This window comes from Hypomesus nipponensis, chromosome 10, assembly GCF_054491055.1.
Source record: "Hypomesus nipponensis isolate SF chromosome 10, ASM5449105v1, whole genome shotgun sequence".
Lineage (NCBI taxonomy): Eukaryota > Metazoa > Chordata > Actinopteri > Osmeriformes > Osmeridae > Hypomesus > Hypomesus nipponensis.
Window position 1 is genome coordinate 12,140,757 of NC_140370.1, and position 18,064 is coordinate 12,158,820.

The 18,064-nt window shown below is 47.4% G+C and overlaps 2 protein-coding genes across 2 annotated transcripts in view; both read left to right on the forward strand.

Annotated features, from left to right (window-relative positions):
• The window catches only part of cdh24b (cadherin 24, type 2b), a 45,496-nt gene extending 40,872 nt beyond the window's left edge, over nt 1–4,624 (forward strand). The window contains exons 10-13 of the mRNA XM_084707608.1: nt 37–363; nt 884–1,088; nt 1,762–2,230; nt 3,647–4,624. Of these exons, the coding sequence (XP_084563734.1) occupies nt 37–363; nt 884–1,088; nt 1,762–2,230; nt 3,647–4,624 (1,979 nt within the window). The remainder of the gene's footprint in view (nt 1–36; nt 364–883; nt 1,089–1,761; nt 2,231–3,646) is intronic.
• A 9,950-nt stretch (nt 4,625–14,574) lies between these two features.
• Nucleotides 14,575–18,064, forward strand: part of carmil3 (capping protein regulator and myosin 1 linker 3) — a 28,642-nt gene continuing 25,152 nt past the window's right edge. Inside the window, exons 1-2 of the mRNA XM_084707609.1 lie at nt 14,575–14,632; nt 16,461–16,555. Coding sequence (XP_084563735.1) covers nt 14,575–14,632; nt 16,461–16,555 — 153 coding nt within the window. The remainder of the gene's footprint in view (nt 14,633–16,460; nt 16,556–18,064) is intronic.

Below are 18,064 nucleotides of genomic sequence, written 5' to 3' on the forward strand. Positions count from 1 at the left end.
GCCAACAAAGATTCTGAAAGCCGCTCCCTCCTCCAGGTCCCACGGCCACCCTGCTGCTGCTGTCGGCCCTGCAGCCCCTCTCCCGCTCCTCCTCCTCCTCCTCCCTTACCCTGTACGTGCCCCTGGTCCTCCGGGACGGCACCTCGGGCCTCACCAGCACGGCCACCGTCACCGTGTCCGTCTGCCCCTGCCTGAGGGGGGGGGCGCGCGCCGGGGAGAAGGAGAGGCAGGCCGAGGCCGAGGCAGGGGAGTGGGAGTGGGAGAAAGAGACGGTGTGCGTGCCCCAGCCGTCCTCCTCGCCGTCTCCTGGCCTCAGCACCGCCGCCCTGCTGGCCATCCTGGCCTGCGTGGCCACTCTACTGGGTGAGACAGTTTAGGATACATGGAACAAGGAAATGTCATGTAAAGTTATATATATATGTACTTTATACCGGATGTTTTATGGGTCAGAGTGAGAATACTTTTGAAGTTGGTTTCTCAGTCTTGACACCCCCAGAAATAGTTTATCATCGAACCTGCTGCGGTAAGGCATCTCTGGAATGTCTCTTTTAAGCAGTGGAACTAGGTAGCTGGGTAAATCCCCAATGACATGCCATCTCCCTATAGTGGACTACTTTAAGACTACTTTCAGACTTGGAGCACTTTATTAGCAGTAGCGAATGTCTTGTAGGATGATAGGTAGGGAAAAAGTTCCTATCATCTGACTGACTGGCTGTCTCACTGACTGACTGTCTGTCGGACTGACTGGCTGTCGGACTGGCTTGTCTGGGGGATAATTGCAGGTTGGACACATTCCCAGAGATTCCATATTAGCATTTTTCAACCTCGAATCTGTCCCCCACTCCTCCCCCACTCCTCCCCCACGTCCCCGTGTCTTGTGTAGCTGTCAGCGCCCTGTCCCTGTCCCTGAGGAGACAGAAGAGAGACTCCCTCTCTCCTCTGGAGGAGGACGACGTGCGGGAGAACATCATCACCTACGACGACGAGGGCGGCGGCGAGGCCGACACGGCCGCCTTCGACATCGCCGCGCTCCAGAGCGCCCCCCACAGTGCCCGCCGGGGGTACCGCACCCTGGACAGCAGGAACATGTGAGTGCGGCGTGTGTGTGAAAACAGGTGTGTGTGTGTGTGTGAGTGAGTGGAGAGAGTTGTGTATGTGTGTGACTCGAGAGGGATGGGGTGTGTTTTTAGGGTTAGTTTATCTGTTTCCCTTAGTGTGTGGAAGAAGGACATTGGGTCTTTGAAACTGTGTAGGAGTGGATAGGTACAGTTTGTATGTGTGTGTGTGTGTTATTCATAAACTGTAGCAAGACAGAGGCATTACTAAATATTGCATAGGAAACAGAATTTATTTGCCCCGTTTTAACACTGATGAAAGTAATCACAGAGTCTATTGGAGTCTTCGAAAGTCAGTGAAAGCGTCTGTCTCAATAGCCCTTAATTGATCCACTTAAGTCATTGATCCACTCCAAACCTCAAACTGAATCCGATGCTGATCAGAATGAAGAGCCTTCAGACCTTCTCCTGAAGGAGCACTCTGTTGTGCAACACTCACTTAAACCCTAATAGCCGTCCACACTGCAGTGAGTGTGATGTGTAAGTGTGAGCCTTTATTGGCGTCTTTCCCAATGTTCTGCGTCATAATAACCTGCTTTCACACCGCCAGCTGATGTAAATCTGACGCATCTAGTTGGATTATTCTTTGGTGTGTCTCCCTCGATGGGAAGAGCAGATCATGGATACGTGTCTCCGTCCCCTCCAGACGTTACGCCCAGCAGGCCCAGGACAAGGCTCGAGCCTACAGCTGGGCTCAGAACCCAGCCCTGGACCCGGCCTACTCCGGCCCTGGAGGGGCTCTCTACGGACGGCTCTGCTACAGCAGCCACACCCTGCCCGTCCTCCGGCGCGCCCCGGGGCCCCCGTTTGAGGCCGGCATGGCTGAGCTGGCCTATCGCTTCCCTGGGGGCCAACCAGACCACTCGCTGGTCATCCAGAACCAGGCGGCCATGGCTGGGCAGCTGGAGCCCGGGAGCGTTTACGCAGGGCCGGCAGACCAGAGCGCGGGCAGCCGCGCGGGAAGCCGAGACGGAACAGCCCCCCAGAGTGGGGTGAGCACCTCGGATGGAGGCACGCCACGGACCAATGACAGCCGAGGAGGGGGAGGAGCCATGAGTAACTGCACGGAGGGGAGCAGTGAGCCCCAGCAGAGCCACTGTCTGGATGGAGAATGGGTAAGATGATGGATGGATGGGTAAGATGATGGACAGATGGATGGGTAAGATGATGGACGGATGGATGGGTAAGATGATGGACGGATGGATGGGTAAGATGATGGACAATTGGATGGAGAATGGGTAAGATGATGGACGGATGGATGGGTAAGATGATGGACGGATGGATGGGTAAGATGATGGACGGATGGATGGGTAAGATGATGGACGGATGGATGGGTAAGATGATGGACGGATGGATGGGTAAGATGATGGACGGATGGATGGGTAAGATGATGGACGGATGGATGGGTAAGATGATGGACGGATGGATGGGTAAGATGATGGACGGATGGATGGGTAAGATGATGGATGGATGGGTAAGATGATGGACAGATGGATGGGTAAGTTGATGGACGGATGGATGGGTAAGATGATGGACGGATGGATGGGTAAGATGATGGACGGATGGATGGGTAAGATGATGGACAATTGGATGGAGAAAGGGTAAGATGATGAACGGATGGATGGGTAAGATGATGGACAGATGGATGGGTAAGATGATGGACGGATGGATGGGTAAGATGATGGACAGAGGGATGGAGAATGGGTAAGATGATAGATGGATGGAGAGTGGGTAAGATGATGGATGGATGGAGAATGGGTAAGATGATGGATGGATGGATGGGTGGATGGATGGATAGATAGATGAGTGCTAGGTAGATGGATGGATGGGTAAATGGATAGATTGATAGATAGATTGATCTGTAAATGTCAAAATAGCGGATGTTCAACTGTTGTAAGATGTTTACCATGAAGAAGTTGATTGTTTATGTGTATATATCTTTGTTTTTCTCCATCCAGCTTTCAAATATTTTTTTAATTTGGAACAGTTTCAACCGTTTCTTTTGTTTGTTAACAAACAGAAAATGCTGAAACTTTTCTTATTGACACTTTGTCTCTCGGTCTCCTCTTCTCTCTTCACCCCCCTCTCACAGTGCAGTGTTAGCTCATTCTAGTGCTTAATTAACCTCTGCCGCCGCTCTTACCTTCTCAAATCTCTTTCTGTCACTCTGCCGTTCTCTCGCTCTTCTGTGGCTCCTCCCTCTGCCTCCCTCTCCTCCCTCTGCCCGTCTCTCCTCCCTCTGCCTGTCTCTGCTCGCTGGATTGGGAACCCCTTTCCCTTTCACACCGTCCTCTCCTTTGTCACCCTTACCTCTCTCTCTCTTTCGTTTTTCCACTTATCCCCCCCCTCACCCCGCACTTTTGGCTCTGATCCTTTTCTTTATTCGACCTTGTTACAATACCCACTCTTCCCTCCACCTTGAAACGTCCCTTACCTTCCTGGCCTAATCTAACCCACCTAACCTGCCACAGTGCTACACCCTGCCCCCACCCCGGACTGAACCCACTCCTCCTCACCTCCGCCCCCTACAGGTCCAGTCCGAGAACCTTCCCCGGGATCACAGCTTGGTTCTAACCCGCTCCGGCTCCATGGTGGGCCAGGTGCACGGCGCCAGCGGCTGGATCTGTGACACGGCCACCCTGCCCCTGGCTGGTCGCAGGGCCTCCCGCGCTGGCCTGTCCCCGAAACGCAACGCCTCCGGCTCTAATGAGCCTGACTCCTCTGCCGGAGCCGGTGTCGGCCAGGGTAACGGCTCCGACGGGCCATCGCAATCCTCGTCCGCAGCTCGCAATTACGCCACCGTGTTGCAGGGGGAGGCGTCCGGACAGAGGGACTACCCTGGCAGTCTGGGGAGAGGAGGCCTGGAGATGGGCAGCAACTTTGTGGTGGCAAGGCCAGACAGGGAGGGCGGAGGGATATCTCTGACCGGGACTACTTGTGGGGGGATGTATCCGGAGGGGGCAGGCTTTATGTCTGACTGGCGGGACAGGGTGGGTCTGGGGGGCTATATCATAGGGCGAAGGGATATGACTCCTCAGCTGCTGCCCTTCCCAGGGCAGGCCAGGGGGGCATACGGGGGGTTGATGGGGTACGGGGCTGGGTGGGTCCCGGGGATGGAAGTGGGGAGGGGGGCTCCGGGGCTGGGAGGTCACTCCCTCGCCCTCAGAGTGGGAGAGTTCCTCCGCCTGCGTCTGGCCCAGGTGACCTTTGACCCCTCCCAGCCACCCTACGACTCGGTGCAGGTGTACGGTCTTGAGGGCACTGGGTCGCGCGCTGGCTCCCTCAGCTCCCTGGAGAGTGAAGGAGAGAAGGAGGCGGAGAAGGAGGAGTGGGGAGGAGGGCTGGAGGGGTGGGGGCCACGGTTCCAAAAGCTGGCCCAGCTGTTCCGAGAGAGGGAAAAAGAGAAAGAGGAGGACAAGGAGAAAGAGGGAGGAGAGAGCAACAAAAAGGAGAACCAGAAAGAAGAGGGTGGGAAGGAGGACCAGTCAGCAGGAGACAAGACAGACTGAGGAGTGAAGAGTAAGAGCAGAAGAAGAAGAAGGGGAGGAAGATTAAAAGGCAACCACAGATAGAATAATGGGAAGAGAAGTTAAAAGAGAGAGAGATGAAGAGGCAAAGTAATAAAAAGCGACAGAGAAAAATGAGCTAAGGGAAGATAGTAAAGGCGAGGCCAGGGGAGGGAGTGATTGATGTAATTTAAAGCAATAAGTGCTGAAATGCGGAGGCGCGTGAGGACAGACACAGATACTGTGCACGCTGTTCCTCCACTAAGCAGCAACCATTTGTTAAATGCTTCGGACAAAGAAAAACAACCTGAAGCATCCAAGACTAGATTAATTCTGCTCTTGACACATATAGAATAAGAAACAGAAGGGTTGGGAGAAAGAGAGAGCGAGAGAGCGTATGTGTGAAAGCGTCTGTGTGTGTCTTGTTGTCTGTGTATTAGTGGGTACGTTTCTTTGTGTGTGTGTTTGTGTGTGTGTGTGTCTGTGTGTGTGTGCGTGAGTGAGCGTGTTTACTGTGTGGTGTGTGTGTGGACTTTGCATAGAAATTAGGAAGGAATGAAAGCACAGCTAATGTTAGTTTTTTGGGACTGTGTGCTAGACAATGCATTCAACAGGGGAGTATGAAAAGTAGGCTAACACACAAGGGAGAAAGAAAGCTGTATTATATTTACCAGACCAAGGGGATAGAGCTAGATTGATAAAGGAGAAAAAGAGAGAAATTGAAATAGAGAAAGAAAAAAAAGAGTCAAGGGATGACTTAAAAACTGTGGCTTTTCTATTCCATCGGCAGAGTAAGAAAAGTGAATTATTCAGCTCACTACTTCATTCAAAATGAAAACAATGAATCATTTAACTCCTGAAAAGATTATTCCCCTTGGAGTAAGATCACCGTAAAATAGACATTTTTAACAGAAGTTTAAATGATTTAAGAGATATGAACTTCTCCAAATTAGTAGAGAGTTGTTATGTTTACAAACATACACACACACGCAAACACACACACACACACGCGCGCAGACACACACACAACAAGGAACACTCCCTTAATACCATGAGGCTTTGATTGTATTGTAGTAAATTACAAAACTACCCTGTGTTTTGTTGAGTGATAAATACGAAACCACCTATTTATAGATTATTATTTTTTAAAGAGACATTTGAATATTTTATTTTATGCAAAAGCCTCAGAGTTCAATCAAAATGTCTTGAGGACCAAGTCTGCATATTTTTTTAAGAAATCCAATCTGGCAATCAATTCTGCCACTGAATACTTTCCTGTTCCAATCATAACATCCATGAATCAGCCAAGAACTCTGGGACAGACTGATGATGTCTGACCCAGGGAGCACGGACACCTGTGATTGCCCTTAAATCATCTTACTGTCGGTCAAGAGAAGAATGGGATTGGGCTTTCAGCTGGAATGCACTTTTATACTGTGTGATGTTCAATAATAGATTATGAATAATGTCAAAGATTAAATGCTGTTGTTTGTTCTTTTTTGTTTTTGAAATATGTCTATGTAACAAAAGCAAATGTTCTACTCTGTACTGTACATCAATTTCAACTGTAAATATCACTGAGTACTGTTGCTGAAAAGAGAAGAGTTAAAAAAAAAGAATTAACAATAATAATACACTGTCACTTTCAAAAGGAGCACCGTCAGGACTACTTTGACCTGGCCTGGATTCATCTGGACTGAACCAGACTTAACAAGACTGAACTGGACTTAACCCATTTAACCTGAACTTGTCCTTCATTCAACTTGGAGTCTAAGCGAATAAGACGGATAAAGAAAACCTAATGCATTGTTATACAATACAAATGTCATATTTCCGAATTCCTAAAACTTGACAGTATCTGAAAGGCAACTGACCCTCCCTAAAGAGGCCTATCATGTTATCTCCACCCCAGAAATGTGAAAAGAAGATGCGGTTAAGCCTGCTGAGTACTAATGATGATCCCAGACAGAAAGGACTTGACCTGCCCGCACTCTGCTACTTCATGTCACTGTGTATGACTAAACTGGAACACCAGACAGACCGAGGAATCATAACTGCACCATCACAGGAGGAGGGAGAGGGGGACCTGGGGGGCATCTCAATTCAGGAGGAGGGAGAGGGGGACCTGGGGGGCATCTCAATAGTCATCAACGGAGCGGCGTGCTTTCCTTGTCGGCCGTCCAGTACTTCTGATGGTTGACGGCGCAGAACAGACTGGAGCAATGCAAGGGATTCGTTTCTACAGTGATGGAGTGTAGGGGATATAGAGATAAGGAAAGGATGCCTCTTGAACCTGTTGAGAGGGCGTCACACACCAGGGGCACATGGCACACCTCCGTGAAGTGGAATGTGCAACGTCACTAACATGGAATGATAACTTGATGATAACTCCACTAAGATAGCTTGGCCAAATGTATATATTTCTACATGTGTCATAGCTGTTAAAACCCATCTTTTTCTGACTTTGCCCCCCATCAAATGAAGAATAACAATCTGTCAGTCGACTAGGTGAATTACTCTCCAGTGTTCATCGGCTGCAGGTGTTCCGCTACTGCTAATTGACCTGACTCAGAGTGATGTCTGTGCTGATTGTTGTAGATGAAAGCGATGCTTTCGATGATTGGTTTAAATCTGGCTACTGGCAGAATCTCAGGGTGATCAGTGACTGGGCCTCTTGATTGAGCTGATAATCACACCTTCTGAGCCAAGGTAGGCAACCAAACTGGTTTAATCAGAAGCATTATTAGTTGAATCGGTTGTTTATTAAAGGCTCACAGTCTCAGTTCTGATCCCAGTTTCCTTCCCCTGGATAGAGAGGACAGCCAGCTCAGTGTCAGACTGCAAAATGATGTTGTCAGGAGATTCATCAAGTCATTTGTTTAGGTGCAGTCAAGGACACTGCATTGAAGTGGTAAGTCTGTGTAGATGCTGTGTTAAATGAGGTGTGTGTGTGTGGGCGCGTGTGTGTGTGTAAAGGTTAGAACCAATGAATTCCAACCTGACCCCAGGTTCTGTTTCCCTTGGAACTTCATCACTCCTGCACGATGTTGAATCATGACCTGCTAAATCAATAGTGTATTTATTCAGTTGTACCTTTCCTTTTCCTTTTTGTAAATTTGAATAAAAAATTATTTGATTCAAAGAGATGGATTAGGCTGGATGTTTGCTCTTTTCCTATGTGACAGCTAAACTGGGACAGTCCGAGAGTTTCTGCTCTTTGTGTGTGTGCACTTAGATCTGGGTTAAGTCCGTCTGGGGACTGTGTTCTGACTGGAGAAAAGAGGAGCCTGGTGTCTGTTCAGATTGTCCCTGGAAAAGAGGATGTCAGGCCAGTTCCGAGGGAGGGGAAGATCTGAAGCCAAACACACGAGGAAGGGAGCGCTCTTTCTCTCTGTGAGTTGTTCCTGGTGGGACATGGTGACAGTAGGTGAATTTCCAAGATGAGAGATCAAATCTGACAGCACTGATGGAGAAGGACAACTGGCTTTTCTTTCTCCAAATGACAGCGCTCACTCTGTGTGGCAGTGAATTATACGGTTGTGAATACTTTTAGATTAGTATTATGCTAATCGAGTTCGATATTTCTCCACACAAGATCAGAAGAAATAGCGAAAGGGAAGAATCTTTGCTAATGCAGTTCTAATTGATTGGAGATTCAGGAGAACTGTTGAATGCAATGGTTTTATCAGTAGGTCTATTGTGCATCCTGCTGAATCACTGCAGTGCTGTAGGTGAGGATCCCTGTCAAAAATAAGACAGTAATTGCAGCATGCATAATTGATAAAGATACAAAAGGCTTTCCGAGATGGACCAGGGCCTGGATGTTAAGCAGAGCTGAAAGTCATGTACTGTACTGCATACACTGCACTGCAGAATGACATCACAGAGAGAGCGTTTGTGCGTGTTTGTGTGTCTGGATGTACAGCAGGAAGCCACAACATGGAGATTCCTGATTCTGTTTGATCCCAACTGACACACCAAATCCCCCGGGCCATACAGCCTGTGTATGTCTAAGATGAGAGCGGGGTATCTTTTTGTATGTGATTGAAGCCTCTGATTACATCTGTGTAAACAACTAAACATTCATTTAGCTTCACTCGAGTGTAAAAACAGTAAGGAACCCTCAGTCTTCCCATCCCTTAAGACATCTACAGTACCCAGCATCCAACTAACAAATCTCCCATCCATGCCCCCCTTTCGCATCCCTTTCGCATCCTCTCTCTCTCTCTCTCTCTCTCTCTCTCTCTCTCTCTCTCTCTCTCTCTCTCTCTCTCTCTCTCTCTCTCTCTCTCTCTCTGTCTCTCTCTCTCTCTCTCTCTCTCTCTCTCTCTGTCTCTCTCTCTCTTGCCCTGACTACTCTGTGTTCACCCGCTCATTTGAAGTGGAAAATTAAATCTTCATTAACAATCTTAATTAGACTTCGATCTCCTAACAGTGAACCGACGGGGAATCTATAGTGCAACAGGGGGAGACCTAGAGAAGGAGAGGAGGGGTGGTGGTGGGGGGGCGTGGGGGTAATGGGGGATAGACTAATGAGAACTTCATAGTAGGAGTCAGATACACAAAGGTGTAGACTCAGCTGCTGTGGGCGATGGAGGAAATCTGAACCAATGACACTCATGGTGGAATACTGAAGCGCAGGAACGAATGAAACTCGAATAAAACCATGTTTGAAAGCAATAAAAAGTTGTCTGCTTTGAAAAGGGAGTGGAATGTATTGTGTCTTTGTTGCAATTTAAACATCTGTCCAGGTTTCATTGTTGTTCATTCATGCCTATGGGATTCAGTCAAGATGTGTAAGAGGGGAAAAAAACTGTATTTGGCAAATCTTTTGTTGGGGAAAAACGCCTGCCTTGCTATTAGGTGACATGGTATTACTGTAGCTGAGGTAGGCAACAGAGTCCTTTAAGGTGCTTGCATAAGCACAAAGCATTAGCCTAATCCCACACTGGTCATTAAAATACAATTTTAACCTGGCAATATACACTAACGGCCCCTATCTTGCAGTCAGACCATTTACATTTTGTCATCCGAGATGCAATAAGGGGGTCAGGGCCATCTGAAGTACTGTAATGTAAAAGTTTAGCATAAATGACATACCAAATGACTGTGTGTACTGTCCATATAGTACTCTACATTACACAGTACATCAAAACCAGTTTCCTAGTTGGCCTTGAGAGTGTGTCTCTCAAGGCCAATAATGCATATTACTGGTCAGTATGCTGAACAGGTATTGTTGTTCTTTAACTTATTTATACCACATTACATATCTTGAAGTTCCACTCAGAATCCCCTAGATTTTGTGGCTTTCAAGTGTCTGAGACGGAGACAAGCTGACGGGAGATTCAGGAGCGAGGACACAGGTTAGGAGCACCAAAGAGATACAGGCTCCAGGCTTGTTCCGCAAGATGACAGGTGCTGTGTGCTACACAGACTCCACACTCCGCCTCTGCCAAATCCCCTATAAGAGAGATTTTACAGAAATGTAGATTTGCTTTTCCCTGTGCCCAGATGGTGTCTACATTGCAAGGTACGTACATAAATGTGGCTGTTCAATATTTCTTAACTGTAGGTGTTGTACTGTAGATAATGTCACATGCTGCAGTTATCAGTGCTGCTGCTGCACAGTGGGGCTGCTCTCTGCTGGGAGATCATATCTGGACTGTTGTAACATTTTGCTGGGTGAAGACTCTGAAATTGGTGTGTCTGCGTGTGTGTGTGTGAGCCTGCCTGTCTGTCTAGGTGCAGAGAGAGAGAGACATGAGGCCTTCATCTGTACTGCTGATCTGAGACAATGAGGCAAAATTACCAAGGAAATTAACTGATAGACACACTCAAGCACATGCACAAACAGACACAATAGAGACACACCGTTGATAATATTCTTATCAAGTGTCAAATTGGTTAATTAACTAAACAAATTATTATTATAATTTGAGAAGGATATTGCATTTTCTCTATTCAAATGTGACTGGAACGATCCTCTTATCTGCAATAGTCCCTTTTGTTGGAGATTTATGAATATTCAACATTTAAACTCAAAAGAGTTTAATCAAACACATAAAACACTGCAGGCCTACAATGATCAATGCAGTCTGATAATATTTGGCAGAAAAATCATTTGACGTCAGGAGCTATTCGAGCTTTGGTAAGAAATTTCTAATGCAGTATTACTGTGAAGCAACCTGGTATTACTCAGGGTCTTGCTGCCACCTGGTGGATTCTTGCTACGAGAAGTAGCGTTTGACTGTTAGCGCCGCTCGGATACAGCTAGCGCCCGCCCTTACAAACGTTCTGATGACAACCACGCCCATGGATGACTAGATCTGGGCAAGAGTCGCAAACCGGGGCTAAAACCGAGCGAGCGAGCGAGCGCACTGCCCCCCGGGGACGCAATGAAGTACCCCCTCAACCAGCACGTACTTGCGCACACCACGGTTATGGTTAAGGTTAGCACTATCATTTCTGATAAGGTTTCAGAAAAATCTGACAAGGAAGGTCAAATTGGTAGAACATTTGTGTCTCATACTATTAACTTTATAGTTCCCACCCGATGCTCTTTCTTTAGAAGTTGTTTATTGTCCCTGCCTAACCTACCATTACTGTCTACCTGCAGCTTAGACTAGCCAATAGAAACTGTCAAAAGATTTGACGGCTGAAGTGCTGAAGGTCAGATAAGCTTTCTGTGGAAGTCCAAGCTGATCTGCAGACAGGGCTGAAGGCAAGGGCAGGAAACAGGAAGGGTGCCAAAGACATTCTGGTAAGAGTGATGAAGGATGGCAGACCTGGAGAACAAACATTCTGAGTTCAGCCACTGGTCCAAACAAAGAATGGTGTTCATTTCCTCTTGGTGGGGGAGGAATGACTACAGGCTGACAGGAAGTGGGTGCTGTGGTGAAAAGAGAGACTAAGAGTCCTGCAGTACTCACTGAGTTGAGCTTATCGCACCCACATTTTAGAATGAATTGTAATCACGTTAGATGTGGATTTGTAGGAAGGTGCCTGAATACAAATAGCCAGTTCTTATCTTGAAAATAAAACCCTCCTGAAACTTTTGTCGTTGACAAATTGCTTGATTTCTCTCCTTAAGCACCTAGCGATCAAATAAATCAAGATCTACCAATATGTACTAAGAATGTGTCGCTGACAGCCTGCCTATATTCTGCCACAGAGCTGTGTGCTGGGTCACAGTCACTGCAGCGAAGGGCACCCCTCATGGCCCTGCAGCCAGTACTTGGGTCCTCATACGTCAATGCCAAGGGCTTGTGTTTTAGCCATGGTGCATGAAGCTGGAGGCACCGTCTGGACCATCGTCTGTTTTGATGTGTGCAGTCAATGGTACCTAATGAGCACCAATACATGGCATAGTACATAAGAGGATGATACAGTGAGACTATAACAGTACTGACCTTCCGAGCCAGACGACATCAAGTCTGTCCTCCAGCCTTACACCCCCACCTACGGTTTTCTTCTGACAACCGTCTGGTGGTCCCACCGCTCAAGAGCGCCCGGTCCCAACACAAGCTCTTCTCCTGTCTGTCTCCCAAATGGTGGAATCAACTCCCCACCTCCATCAGAGACACTGACTGTCTCCCCACCTTCAAGAAAAGGCTCAAGATGCACTTGTTCCGGGAGTACAACGGTACTTAGGAATGATTTGCTGGACCTGATGTTAGTTTCCTCCAGGATCACAATGACTCTTATTGATAGACTTGTTCTTGCTGTGAAATATATTATTGTTGTTTGCTTTTCTGCAGGTACACTCTTGCACTTTTGAGGTTCATTTTGTTTAATTGTAACTTGTTTAACTGCATGCTCTTATGGTTCTTGCCTTTGGCACTTATTAGTTTTTTTCACAATGCATGCTTCATGTTTTGGCTACCGGCAATGTTTGGGGCTATCTTGTTATGATCAGTGACCTATGCACTTTGTAAAGCTCTCTCTTGGAAGTCGCTTTGGATAAAAGCGTCCGCTAAATGAATACATGTAATGTAATAACTATGTTTGTTGTAAACAGTCTGTATGTTACTGCAGTGGTTCCCAACCCTGGTCCTCAGGGCACCCCTGTCCCGCATGTTTTAGATGTTTCCCTGCTCCAACACACCTGATTCAAATGCATGGGTCGTCATCCAGCTCTGCAGGAGCCTGCTTATGACCATTCATTTGAATCAGGTGTGTTGAGGTAGGGAAACATGTAAAACATGCAGGACAGGGGTGCCCTGAGGACCGGATTGGACACCACTATGTTACTGAACACCAAAATGATTACCAGCCAGTTTTGGGGAATGTTATTGAGTGTGATAAATGACATGATCTATTCTACCAGCAGAGGGCAGCCCATCATTGGTGTTGCCTTTCTGACATTAGGACATTTCTTATACTATCCAACTTGGTTTGACATGCCCAGTGCCCTATACTTGAAAGATAAGAGAAGATTAAAATCACATGGAGTGTCTGTTTGTGCTTTTAATTGTTTTTCTTGATATAGATATGTCACCCTTGTAACACTTATCCCTGTTGGGTGTCATTCTCTTCCTGTCTGAAGCACGTGGTTACACAGGGATAGTCACATGGGACTCTCTCCTCCAAATCTGCAGTTTGAATTTGCAGAAAGAAGAGTCTTGCCATATGACTGAAATGTAAAACAGAAACTCAAAGGTTGACCATCAAAGACAATGTTCTACTTTCCAAATGTGGGGCTCACCGAGCAGGGTCAGCGACTTTGTCAGCCTGCTCATTTTGGAGAATGAAAGGCTTGTCAGAATCTTGATAGGATCACGTACACACAAGCTTGAACGTACATAAGTGAGAGTTCATTGAAGACCTCTTCTCATATCTCTGTGATGCTGCATTTATGAATAAATAATAAGCTCTTTCTTTGAAGTGCATCTTTCAGTTACTGAAGTTTTTAACCCTGTCTAATCTGGAAACCGCGCTCAGTCTGCCAGCACCTCACCCACACTCAACCCCACCACTGAGCTCTGGCTCCTTATCTCCTCTACTTTCCCTCCATCTCTCCCTACAGACTTCATCCTCCTTTTCTCTCTCTCTCCCGTCTAATTCACCCCCTGCTGGGCTCTCTTTCTCGATAGTGACATATCCGTGGAACACAGACACAAAGGTCTCTCTCATCTCTCACACGCGCACACACGCACACACACTCACACACACACACACCCATACACACACACACACACTCACCCACACGCGCACACACACACACACACACCCACACAAGCACACACACCCATACATGCATTCACGCATGCATGCATGGACACACCCCGCATCACACATGTTATTATGTGGCCAGGAGGCCCTTTAAGGGTTGGTGATGGGGATGACAGTAGGACAGCTGCGGCTGTGCCCTCTACGTACACGCGCGCACACACACACACACACACACACACACACACTGTTTTAATAAGGTTTGTTTTTTTGTTGCATTTCTACTCCAGTATGCATAGCTGGACTGTCATTGCAGTTTTCAATCTTAAAAGTTGCAAAGATTACAGCATGATGGTAACAGACCATGGTGGATACTTATTAAAAACAGAAAAAGACAGCAAATACTCTATTATGACATTTTATGAGTGAGGTAATTTAATTTGCAATCAAAACAAGAGTGGACTAGTAGATACTAATTAACGTGTCATCTTTTTTTTCCCACATGAAGCACCCTGTTAAGTATCTCTCTGGCGCTGACGCAACATCTCTCGCTCATTCGTTTACTGTCTCTCTCCCTCTCTCCATCTCGTTTTCTCTCTCTCACTCACTACCTCCCTCCCTCACTCTCTCGCTCTCTTTGATATGATATGTTTATAGGCAGTGAAGTCGCCCGCTCTAGTCAGATTGCCAGCGCAAACGCATTAGCTGCACTGCACTGCACTTTGATTAAGAGCAGCGGAGGGGAGAAGGGAGCGAAGGAACTGCGCGAGGAGCCAGCGTACACTATGGCCTCTAAAGAATCCGCCGCTGCAGGTTTCATTAACGTCAGCAGAGAAATTACAGGTATGCACAAACTCCTCTTCCAAATTACAGACATTCTGTACACCTGCTCGCTGAGTGCTTTTAAAGGGCAACGCGCCACCTGCAACACATGAAGCCAGTCACGCAGCGTTACATGCAAATGATAATTTTATTCAGACTCCTGTCCTGCCTAACTTGTAATATCGAACGTTATGTGTATTTGGATGGGATGAGTTATAGCCGCGACCGCGGCAGGCGAAGGAAATGTGTCCTCTTAGGCAAAGTATCTGTGTCTGTGTACGAACTGGGTAAACCCTCGTCAGTGACGATATTAATCCCATCGATCCGAATCGGAGACTTTATTCTGTCGCTGCTTCCTATTTACCCCGAACGGTCTGTTGATCCCAAGCTATAAGCAGCAGGTTATTTTTTTGGAAATACGTGTAATATTTGTATACAATATGCGTGTGTCTTCATGCTTGAATGTGATTTAAGTATGAGTTTGTGTGCGTGTGTCTGTGTGTGTGTGTGTGTGCGCGCGCTCACGTGCGTTTCTATGTGCGTGGGAGGTAAAGCGAATAAGCATTTTGTGTGAAAAAGGCTTGAGTTTCTGCAGTGAGAGGCTGGTCCTCCTCAATGTAGAGATGGCTGCAATGCTCAGCACACCAATGCCCTGTCCAACACACACACACACACACACACACACACACACACACACACACACACACACACACACACACACACAGACACACACACACACACACACACACACACACACACACAGACACAGGAAAGAGTATTACTTCTCATTGTCATATTTTTGATGCACAATATCCAACAGACAAAGACCCCCCCCCCCTCCCGACACACACACACACACACACACACATTATGCACAGTAACACAAACACACACTGACACCTAAGGTGTTAGTAGGGTCTATCTCACTGCTAATTATCTTGATGGCACATAATCCCTGTTTACCTCACAGTCTTCTCGGCAACATCATTTTGCCCGGCCAAGTTGCAATAACACTGAGCATGATTCAATCAGGGCACTGAGTGTACAGAGGCGAGAAGAAGTGATGAGATGAGAGGGGAGGAGATAAGGGGAGGGGCAGGAGAGATGCTTCCATTAAACAATCTAAGAGAGGGTCACCTCACCTTAGATTTCTTCTCCATCCCTCTCCCACTCCCCCACTCTTCCACTAATGGAAGCATATGTCAAGGCCTGGCTGGCAGACCTGCCCTGGCCTTCTTTGGTCCGCCTGTAGGAATGCCCTGTAAATGGTTTAACTGATTGGGTTTTACAGAGATTAAAGTCGATTACTCCTGCATTAACTCTGTTTGTCTTTCTCTGATCCTCTCTCTCTCTCTCTCTGATCCTCTCTCTCTCTCTCTCTCTCTCTCTCTCTCTCTCTCTTTCTCACCCTCCACCTCAATATCATCTGCTAAAATCTGCTCTACATTTACTGTATGTAGACCTGGGTTCATGAGTGTTATTGCCTGTGACAAGTGAGAATGTAGAATATAGCCCAAAACCACCACAGTGAGACACTACTGTATGGGTGTGTGTTTTATATATAATAATCAGCCTTTTCCAGGCTTGTCTCATTTAATTTGAACTGAAGATGAAACAGAAAAATATCTGTCTCATATATTGTACCTTTGCCTTGTAGCCTTCTGTTTACGACCACTCTAGAGTCTTACTGGATGAAGTTGTCGACAGTAGTCTAAATATAAAATAGTTTCATTTCCTCTTGTGCTGGTTTGTGTGGTGTTTGTGTGTTGATATGAGATGTTTGACTTGGGTTGAACATACAGAGATTTACAGGTTTCAGTCATTTCTTTTTGTTTTCTTCTCCCCACAGAGAGCATCAGGAGGGTCATCGACAAACAGTCTATCAAGTTTGTGCGAGCCGTGAAGCAGGACACCAAGAACGGCAAATCAGAAGACAGGATACTGGTACGTGCACTCTGCCACACGCAGTGCTGAGGTCGGGGAGCGTGGCTCGACTAGAAGAATGCAGGGGTCACTCTGGCCTACCGAGTCCAGCTTTTCAACACTTATTAGATGTGGCAGCATGACTCCAAAGCCGGAGGCAAGGGCTTGGTATCTGTGTGTGTGGGTGTTCATCCTCCCCCGTGTGTGTGCTCATGCCAGCGTATGTGTGTGTGTACCAGAGGGTGTGTGAGCAGGCTGGGAGGCTCACTGCAGCCTATGGGAGCCAAACACACTGGTCATCGGTGCTGTCGAGGCCTCGGCAATTAGTCACCCTGATCATTTACTAATGACACGCAAATACATGGAGCCCACTTGGACATTCACACTCAAGGCACACACTCATGAACACACCAGATACTGAATGAGGCAACAAGCTCATTTCCTGTCCCCGCTGTGTGTCAGCCGTTGTTGAAGAGACGGCATGGGGGAAGCTGGGAGCTGAGAAGACATCAAACTATTTACCCTGCGCCCCTCTTGGCTCTCAGCTCTCCTTCTTCGCCGCCTTCATCTCCCGTTCTCATCCGGGTGGCTGACGATCTCTCGTCTCTCCTCCCCCTCCCTCCCTCTCTCCATCCCCCGTCTCTCTCAGTCACTACACACACACACAGGCACGCACACACACACACACACACACACACACACACACACACACACACACCACCTCCCCTCTGTTTTGGTCTGTGTCTCGTCTTTGTCTCTGTGTAGGTTCCCCTTTCTTCCTTTGGTGTCTGTCCATCTGTATTACTATTCCCGTCCCCCCTCCCCCCCTCCCCTTCTCCTGTCGCTCCCCCTCTCCCCTCATCATCTCTCGCTTGCTCTCCTCTCCTCCATCTTTATCTGAACACATAAAACTGTATTGAACCACTCTATGCTACCAGCCTCGATTCAGATGCAATTAAATTAGCCGGGCATTTACGAGAATTTTACAATATCCAAATGGGTTCTGCTGATGCATGTGCTTCCAATACTTTGCCGCATGGCAAGGAAAGTAAAAACGGCCTTGCATCAGTACAAAAACCTCAGCGCTAGTATGTTGCTCTTTGGTGGTGGATTACAGGTTTTTATGAAAGAGGATGGAGTGTGTGGTCAAGTATCACTGTCGCTCAGGCATGCATGATGGCTTTTAAATATGTGCTACATTTACTCTTTGTCGTCCCCCCCCCCCCCCTCTCTCTCTCTCTCTCTCTCTCTCTCTCTCTCTGTCTCTCTCTCTCTCGCTCTCTCTCTCTCTCTCTCTCTCTCTCTCTCTCTCTCTCTCTCTCTCTCTCTCTCTCTCTCACTCCCTGCCCTGTTTCCCTATGGGGTCTGCTGGTATCCAGCTGTCTGTGTGTGTCAACTGTGCCAGGCGTCACGCTGTGCCACCCTTATACACACACACATACACAAACACACACACAATCAAGAACAAGCATACACACAAACATACACACAAGTAACCCAGGATGCATAAACACACCAAGGCATGCACAC